General features: G+C 42.5%; 2 protein-coding genes across 2 annotated transcripts; one reads left to right on the top strand and one right to left on the bottom strand.

Annotated features, from left to right (window-relative positions):
- The first annotated feature begins 3,499 nt into the window (after positions 1–3,499).
- On the top strand, positions 3,500–4,478 carry LOC116646835 (olfactory receptor 6T1). The gene is given in 2 exon segments (XM_032427753.1): positions 3,500–4,444; positions 4,446–4,478. Coding segments are annotated over 2 exon segments (978 nt in total).
- A 4,019-nt stretch (positions 4,479–8,497) lies between these two features.
- Positions 8,498–9,442, bottom strand: LOC116646789 (olfactory receptor 4D5). The gene has a single exon (XM_032427690.1). The coding sequence runs from the start codon at positions 9,440–9,442 to the stop codon at positions 8,498–8,500; it is 945 nt and encodes a 314-aa protein (XP_032283581.1).
- Between the last annotated feature and the right edge of the window lie 269 nt (positions 9,443–9,711).

The raw sequence follows: 9,711 nt of genomic DNA, 5'->3' as shown, positions 1-9,711 counted from the left end.
TTCCTTGTTGATCTTTTGCTTAGATGATCTGTCCATTTCAGTGAGGGGGGTGTTAAAATCCCCTACTATGATTGTATTGTTGTCCATGTGTTTCTTTGATTTTGTTATTAATTGGATTATATAATTGGCTGCTCCCATGTTAGGGGCATAGATATTTACAATTGTTAGATCTTCTTGTTGGATAGACCCTTTAAGTAGGATATAGGTCCTTCATCTCTTATTATAGTCTTTGGTTTAAAATCTAATTTGTCTGATAAAGGGATTGCCACCCCAGCTTTCTTTTGGTGTCCATTAGCATGGTAAATGGTTTTCCACCCCCTCACTTTCAATTTGGAAGTGTTTTTGTGTCTAAAATGAGTCTCTTGTGGGCAGCATATTGATGGGTCTTGTTTTCTTATCCAATCTGATAGCCTGTGTCTTTTGACTGGGGCATTTAGCCCATTTACATTCAGGGTAACTATTGAGAGATATGAATTTAGTGCCATTGTGTTGCCTGTAAGGTGACTGTTACTGTATATTGTCCTTATTCCTTTCTGGTCTATGTTACTTTTAGGCTCTCTCTTTGCTTAGAGGACCCCTTTCAATATTTCTTGTAGGGCTGGGTTGATGTTTGAAAATTCTTTTATTTTTTTTTTGTCCTGGAAGCTTTTTATCTCTCCTTCTATTTTCAATGACAGCCTAGCTGGATATAGTATTCTTGGCTGCATATTTTTCTTGTTTCGTGCTCTGAATATATCATGCCAGTCCTTTCTGGCCTGCCAGGTCTCTGTGGGTAGGTCTGCTGCCAATCTGTTTCTACCATTGTAGGTTACAGACCTCTTGTCCCAAGCTGCTTTCAGGATTTTCTCTTTGTCTCTGAGTCTTGTAAGTTTTACTATTAGATTTCAGGGTGTTGACCTATTTTTATTGATATTGAGGGAGGTTCTCTGTGCCTCCTGGATTTTGATGCCTGTTTCCTTTCCGAAATTAGGGAAGTTCTCTGCTATAATTTGCTCCAATATACCTTCTGCCCCTCTCTCTCTTTCTTCTTCTTCTGGGATCTCAATTATTCTAATATTGTTTCGTCTTATGGTATCACTTATCTCTCGAATTCTGCCCTCGTGATCCAGTAGTTGTTTATCTCTTTTTCTCAGCTTCCTTATTCTCCATCATTTGGTCTTCTATATCACTAATTTTCTCTTCTGCCTCATTTATCCTAGCAGTTAGCGCCCCCATTTTTATCTCACCTCATTAATAGCCTTTTTGATTTCCACTTGGTTAGATTTTAGTTCTTTTATTTCTCCAGCAAGGGATTCTCTAGTATCTTCCACGCTTTTTTCAAGCCCAGCTAGTATCTTTACAATTGTTATTCCGAACTCTAGTTCCAACATCTTACTAATGTCCGTATTGACTAGGTCCCTGGCAGTTGGTACTGCCTCTTGTTCTTTTTTTTGAGGTGATTTTTTCCATCTTGTCATTTTGTCCAGAGGACAATAGGTGAATGAGAGAACAAAATGCTAACAGGGTAATAATGACCCCAGAAAAATATACTCTAAGCAAATTAGAAGAGACCTGTAACTGGGGAGGGGGGGGGGGAAGAAAGGGAAAGAAAGAACGGAGGAAAGAAAGAAAGAAACGAATATGATCAAATATGATCAGGCTAGTGAAGAAATCAGTGCCACACACTAGATTTGGGGTGTATTTTGGTCTGTTAGAAGAAAGTGCCTCCCAAAATTTTAAAGAAAGAAAAACTTATATATGTACAAAAATAAGGGTAAATACATTGAAGGGATGGAATATGACTTCCAGAAAGTGGTCGCTTTTCTGTTCAGAGAGTTGCTGCTATTCTTTTCTTCGATCTCCTGTTGAATTTGTAGGTGTTCAGAATGGTTTGATACCTATCTAGCTGAATTCCTTGGACCAGATGAAATTTAGGTCTCCTACTCCTCTGCCATCTTGCTCCTCCTCCAGAATAAAGCTTTATTATTAGATAGCTAGCTACTTAATCCCAGGATTTATTCCTTATTGACATAACCAGAACTTAGCCTGAGTGTCTCTTTCTTTCAGCCTTGGAACCAAGATTCTCTACTTCAGCTGATAATTTTTCTTAAGGCTTCTTCAGACAGAATTGAGAAAATATTTTTGTTCTTCATCTCTAATGCTGGAAGTCTGGAGTAATAGATGATGCTAGATTAAACTTTGCCAAAGTTCTGAACATTTCATTCCTCATCAATTAAATAAAGTAACTTGATGGTAACTTGCATTCTTTCTGTCTTAGAATGTATTTTCAGGCAATGAAATTGACAGGCAAGAGCTATGAAACTCTGCGTATTTGCTGCTGGATGTGAGACAAGGATCCTAGAACCAAGATGTCTACTGAACCCCAACCCTTCAAAACTTCTGGGTAAATTTCACAAGATGTCAAAAGTTCCAAGGACAAGATGAACATATCTCCAAATGAAGGCAATAGTTGAAGAGGTGAGCTGCTACAGCCTGTCTCCTTTGGTAAGGTTCCCTCTCCCTCCTCATCTTATGCCACAAACATGTTGGGAGAGCTGAGGATGAGGGGAAGCTAGTCAATGTTACACCAGGAAGAGGGATTTCCTGTAACCCACAGAAGGAAGTCTTGGTAAAAACAACAACAACAAAATAACCAAACAAGACTGGGGCTCTGCACAGTTTCATCCCCTGTGACTCTGAGGCTGATTAAGGAAAATAAAATCTCTAAAGATACTGAAAGGGCGCCTGGGTGGCTCAGTTGGTTAAGTGACTGCCTTTGGCTCAGGTAATGATCCTGGAGTCCCTGGATCGAGTCCCGCATTGGGCTCCCTGCTCGGCAGGGAGTCTGCTTCTCCTTCTGACCCTCCCCCCTCTCATGTGCTCTCTCTCATTCTCTCTCTCTCAAATAAATAAAATCTTTAAAAAAAAATAAAGATACTGAAAACCCTGATTTTCATTATTATTTTATGTTAAGCCGGGACACAGAAGGACCACAAAACACTGAGAGTTGTCAGTCATCTTTTCTTTATCTATAGGATTAAGGGGATGCCTGGGTGGCACAGTTGGTTAAGTGTCTGGTTCAGCTCAGGTCATGATCCCAGGGTCTTGGGATCGAGTTCCGCATTGGGCTCCTTGCTCAGTAGGGAGCCTGCTTCTCCCTCTCCCTCTGCCACTCCCCCTGCTTGTGCTCTCTCTCTCTGACAAATAAATAAATAAAATCTTTTAAAAAAATGAGAACAGTTATATCTAACTTTAAGAGCCACTGTGAGAGGAGATATTGCATCCAAATTTCCTAATACATAATTAGTGTTCAATATCATCCATGTTATTATTGGTATACAGCTTGCTATCATAATTTGCGTCTCTTTGTGTAAGTCACCTATAAGCAGAAAGATTAATATAGTCTCAGAATGTAGGGAAACACTAGGTTCTCATAATTTTATTGATTGGTTAAATGATGATTTGTGGCTATAGATCCAGTTACAAAGTTTCATTTCATTTCTCCTCCAGGTCATTGGAGATGAGTCCTGAAAATTGGATGCTGGTGACAGGGTTTCCTGTCCTTCTGGGTTTCCCCAGAAGCTACATCCTGCAGTCCCTGTTGTTCTTGGGGTTGATAGTGATCTACGTTGTAACAGCCATAGGCAACCTGCTCATTATTGGACTCAGCTGGACCAACCGACACTTGCACACACAGATGTACTTCTTCCTGAGGCACCTGTCCTTCCTGGAGATGTTGCTCGTATCTGTTGTGGTTCCCAAGATGCTCGTCACCATTCTCACAGGGGATCACTCCATCTCATTTGCCAGCTGCATCCTCCAGTCCTACCTCTACTTCCTCCTAGGCACCACCGACTTCTTCCTCTTAGCTGTCATGTCTCTGGATCGTTATCTGGCAATCTGCCGACCACTCCACTATGAGACTCTGATGAGTGGTCATGTCTGTTCCCAACTCGTTTTGGCCTCCTGGCTAGCTGGATTCCTCTGGGTCCTTTGCCCCACCATCCTCATGGCCTGCCTACCTTTCTGTGGCCCCAATGGTATTGACCACTTTTTCTGTGACAGTTGGCCTTTGCTGAGGCTCTCTTGTGGAGACACCCACCTCCTGGAGCTGGTGGCTTTCGTGCTCTCCACATCCGTGTTACTGGGCTCACTGGCACTGACCTCGGTTTCCTATGCCTGCATTCTTGCCACTGTTTCCAGGGCCCCCACAGCTGCTGAGCGAAAGAAGGCATTCTCCACTTGTGCCTCACATCTTACTGTTGTCATCATCGTCTACGGCAGCTCCATTTTTCTCTACATCTGTATGTCAGATGCTCAGTACGCACTGCTCAACAAAGGTGCCTCAGTCCTGAGCTGTATCATCACACCCCTCCTGAACCCGTTCATCTTCAGTCTCCGCAATGAGAAGGTGAAGCAGGCGCTGAGACATGCCCTGAGGTGGCACAGAACCATGGCTGCGAGAGACTATGAAGGTCACAAGTAAAAGGAAATATTAGATGAGGAGATTAATGTATGCAATTTTTTTAAAATGTATTTGAAGTTTAAATCACTCAAGCAACACCCTACACTTTTCTCAGACAATTAAAAATAGTCTCCATATGGAACACCTTGGTGGCTCAGTCAGTTACGCATCTGACTCTTGGTTTCGGCTCAGGTCATGATCTCCAGGCGGTAGGATCGAGCCCCGAGTCAGGCTCTGCACGGAGTCCACTCAGGATTCTCTCTCTCTCCTCTGCCCCTCCTACACACGTGCACACACACTCTCTCTCTCTAAAATAAATAAAATCTTAAAAAAAAAAAAAAGTCTCCATAAATATACAATATAAAATAGGGAGTGAGCCTTCATTTTCCTCCCTCCTATCTTCCTGATGCCTTCCCCCAGAGAAGGCTGATCCAACTGGCCAAGTTTCAGGATTCTGGTTAGGACACATTTCCTTTGGGGCAGGTAAGCATGTGGCCTTCATGCAGGGAGACCGCTTGTCTTCTTCCTTACATGTGTGTTCAAGTACACTTATTCCTGCTTCAGGATCCTGTATGATGAAGCCAAGCGGGGGATGCTGAAACATGGAGATTCAGATCAGGAGCTCAGAGGGGAGTAAGAGGGTTTCTGCGGCCTTCCACCTAGACTGAGTATTACAAAGGAGATTAAACAGAACCTGTATACAGAAAATTACATTTTGGTTATGGTAATAAATGGTTCCTTCACTTGCTATTGCTCTTTATGTGACTAGCAGCTCCTATAGGAATCACATAAAGGAAGAATGCTGTGACCAACAAAACATTTGGATATCCCAAATTCCCAAGTCTAAATACAAGGACAATCATTCCATTATTCCTTTAAGAAATATTATTAGGGGTGCCTGGGTGGCTCAGTCGTTAAGCGTCTGCCTTCAGCTCAGGTCATGATCCCAGGGTCCTGGGATCAAGTCCTGCATGGGGCTCCCTGCTCAGTGGGGAGCCCTCTTCTCCTTCTCCCCTCACCCCGCTCATGCTTTCTCTCGTGGGATCTCTCTCTCTCGAATAAATAAATAAAATCTTTTTTAAAAAAATATTATTAAATACCAATATGTGTAAGGCACTGAGCTAGGCAGGGATGAGACTAGGGTGACGTCTTGGGCCAAGAAAGACATGTAGGGCACAAATTTTAAAGACACACATGCCCCAGTGGTCACGCAAGTTCAGGGTCAGGCCATGCACAAACCTGGGAGTGAATGTCCCCTCAATTCTGCACCTGAGGCCGCTCTGTTGCTGCTCTGGAATCTAGGCTCTGGAGCTAGACCTTCAGTATATGGTAGTAAACAAAGTAGACATAGCTCTCACTTTTATAGAATTTATAGTATAGTTGGGATGGCTGGTAAAAAAAAAGAAAAAAAACAAAACCCAAACAGACAAACAAACAAGAAAACCTAAATACACACCTTAGTATGTAATTGCAATCTGTGATTAATGCTTTTGAGAAAAGAGTTGAGTTTTGTTAAAGGGGCTAATAAGGAAAAATAATTTGGATGAAAGTCCAGGGAACACACCTCTGAGGAGATGAGCTTTAAACTGTGGCCTCAGGCTGAGCCGCAGTTATCCAGACAATAGGGGAGGAGCATTCCAGAGAGAGCGAATAGTGTTTGCCAGGACCCAGAGTAAGACAAGAGGGATGAAGAGAAACAAATGTACAAGAGGACTGGAAGTGGAGAGGTGGGCCGAGGTCAGTTCAGACAGGACCCTATCTATAAGGTTTATGTGCATTTTTCTTCCTTTGTAAAGGCAATGTAAAGCCTTTGAAGGGTTTTAAGTGAGGAAGTGATCAAATCGTACTTTTGAAAAAAATCAATCAGCGGTTGTGGGGACAACTGGTTAGAGGGAGACAAGTGGATTTTAGAGAATCAAATATGAAGTCACAGCGTGGCCTAGATGGATTAGTTATGACTTTACAATTGGCAGGGGAGGCTGAGAAAAATGGACAATACGTAGTTTGGAAGCAGACTTGATCCTGCCCCCAGAGATCTCACAGCCTATGAAAGAGCCAGGCTGGCAAAGGGACTAAGTTGGAAAGAGGGGGAGAGCAGAATCCGAAGGGTGACTGCGTTATTTTCTGAAGAGAATGACCACCTACTTAAGGGGACTATGTGCATTTTTACGCATAGAAGTAAGTGTACTAGACCTGCCTAAATTTTAGCTCTTCTCCCCTACTATCCAGCAAGATGACGCTTATAAGGAAAATCATTTTGGTTATTGAAAAATAAAGAAGCTGCATTTTCTTTGCACCCATATGTCCTCTTCAGTGTATTTGTGCATATGACTTGTATAAATCAAGATTTGACCCTGCTACAGGTCCAAAGTATAGTGGCAGGAGAATTAAACTCTTGCTACTAAACCAAACTGCATAGAAAGAGAACTCTGACCTGAGCTTTCCGATTCCAAAATTATCTTTCCACTAAAAGATACTCTTTTTAAATAGCTTATGTGTTTGCTCTATGCTGTCTTATCTCCTCCTCCAACCTTCCAGCTCCCTTTTCCCTAGACCTATGCCTTTCCTCTTTCAAGTTTGACCCATGCTCTAGGCCCTGTGTACTGAACATTTGCTCTCAGCTGGCTATCATTGTGGAAAGGAACTTCGCTTATACTAATTTACTTACTAAGATATAAGTGATGGGTGATGACTTAATGCTAAGTTTGCAAAGACGTTTGTTAAATATCATCCTCTTCCCATCCCACATCCAGGGTAGGTATCACCAAATGATTAAATAACATTCAACATATATAAACAAAACATTGCTTTATTTTAAAATTGATTCTCAGGTATGGGAGTGAAGATAAAAAGGTGCAGGTCCTATGATAAAGGTAAGAAGCCAAATGGTTAACTTGGTGGTAGGAGATGCAGGAATATGGATCAGGGAGTTAAGGTGTGAGGGGAGAATAGAGAGACAATGTAAGAAAAGACCATGACTGTTTCTCCATTCCCTCTTAAATTGAGTAGAGCTTCTAGGGGTACTTATGTATTATCTTGTACCACTCCTTATTTAGGGACTGGAGGATAATCTACCCTTCCACCTTATAACCCAATTCTGCATTTTTCACTGGGTTTAGCTGTCAACAAATGATCTCTTACTCCATGTCCCCGCATTCCAAAATCCAGTCCCTTTCACTCTCCCAACTACAATAGACCAAGACCAAGTTAGAATAGTTTATCTCTACCCATGATGCCAATTTAACTGGCACAAACTCACTAAGACATAGTGACCCTTAGTAGCTACAAAGAGTTTTAGATATTATCCAGAACTTGGGTTCCAGAGTTAAACAGACCTGGGTTGGATTCCAGAAACAAGCTCTAGAGACATAAATAAATTATTCAACGTCTCTCAGCTGCCACAGATTCGTCTTTAAAATGAAGATGATACTTACCTCCTAAGAATGTTGAGATAATTAAAATAAATAGTAAATGTAAATCACTTGATACAATGCCTGTCAAACAGTAAGGTCTTAACAAATATTATTTAAATCATGATGATGGTGAATACCTTAAGAAACTACTAGTAGGAAGTAATTTTCCCAAGACAATTCCCTTTCTCTTCATTGACATTAAATTCAATCAGCCTTCCGAAATCAGAACTCAGTATCCCACATTTATGTTAACCTCCAGATCCTGCCTGTCTCTAGGAAGTTTATAATTGTTTTGAGTTCCTCTGATATATTTTGTGTCCAAGAAGAAATATCAGAAAAGAAACACCAGATGTACCACCTCCATGCAGCTGGAACTTTCTCAGCAGGGCCAACATCATCATATGGGCAAGTGCCATCTGAGCCAAACACCATTTCTGCATAGCACCTGAGACTCTTTCTCTAGGAGGCACTTGGGAGAAGTTCTAGGATACTCATTCCATTTCCTAACTGTGTTAAAAGTTCAGGTCCCCAGTACTTGACTGAGGTTGAGAATAATAGAGAAGCAAGTAGTTTTAGCTACTTTGTAGGTCTTCTTGAGCAGCTCTCAGATTCTCAGGCTCTGCCTCTGCTAATCAGGGGGTCAGTGCTCCAGGGGACCCAGAAGGTCTTTTTGTCTCCTCCACAGCTTTTTCATGGCCATGATCACTTCCTTGTTTCTCAGGGTATAGATGGCAGGATTCAGCATGGGAGTGACCATTGTGTACAGCACAGAGACTACCTTGTCCATAGGGAGTGTCCGAAATGGCCTTGCATAGATGTAGACACAAGGCACAAAGATTAAGGTCACTACAGCAATATGGGAGGCACAGGTGGATAGGGCTTTGCTGCGGCCTTCCCATGAGTGGCCTCGGAGCATGAATAACAGTGCCATGTAGGATCCCAGGAGCACCAGAAAACACATCAAAGTTACCAGGCCATTATTAGACACCATCAGAAGCTCTAAGACAAAGGTATCTGTGCAGGCCAATTTGATCAGCTGAGGCACATCACAGTAAAAGTTGTCCAGCTTGTCAGGCCCACAGAATGGCAGCTGGATAGTTAGTCCCACCTGTACAATGGAGTGGATGAAGCCCCCCACCCAGGAGGCTACCACGAGGAGCCCACAGACGGTCCTGTTCATAATAAGCGTGTAGCGCAAGGGCTGGGAGATGGCAACATAGCGGTCACATGCCATCACAGTCAGCAGGAAGATCTTGATGCCTCCAATGAAGTGGAAGAAGAAGAGCTGAGTCAGGCAGCTGCCAAAGGAAATGATGGGGTTGCCTGAGAGCAAGTCAACCAGCATCCTAGGTGCTGTGATGGTAGAGTAGCAAAAGTCTAGGAAGGAAAGATTGCCTAAGAGAAAGTACATGGTTGTGTGAAGGCGAGGGTCAGAGGTCACTATGGCCACAATAAGGAGATTTCCCATTACAGTCAAAAGATACACAACAGAGAAGACAATGAAGAAGAGGAACCGGAGCTCCCATACCTGAGAGAGCCCCAGAAGGACAAAGCCTGTCACCTGGGAGTGATTTGCTGGATTCATCTGCTTGCTATGACCTGGTAAGTGAACCTGAGAGGAAAATGGACACATTCATCATGGGATCCACAAGCTTCTCTGGAATAATTTCCTCGGCCCTCTCTGGGGAATTCCCCCCCATCTCATTTACTATCAGATGAATGTTGTAAGCAGTTCTATAGGAAACCAAGCATTTGAACATCATATACTGGTGTAATCAAACTCCAGGAGCCTAAAACTCAGGGTAACACTGATACTATTTGTAGTTCATGAAAATCAAGAATAATCAGCCCTCA

Source organism: Phoca vitulina, unplaced genomic scaffold (assembly GCF_004348235.1).
Source record: "Phoca vitulina isolate PV1807 unplaced genomic scaffold, GSC_HSeal_1.0 scaffold38, whole genome shotgun sequence".
Taxonomy (NCBI): Eukaryota; Metazoa; Chordata; class Mammalia; order Carnivora; family Phocidae; genus Phoca; species Phoca vitulina.
The sequence above is the reverse complement of the archived record's forward strand: the minus strand, read 5'-3'. Positions and strand labels throughout refer to the sequence as shown.

Bases quoted from the DNA above. Each gene is read 5' to 3' on its own strand.
- LOC116646789 (XM_032427690.1), bottom strand. From the start codon at position 9,442: ATGAATCCAGCAAATCACTCCCAGGTGACAGGCTTTGTCCTTCTGGGG.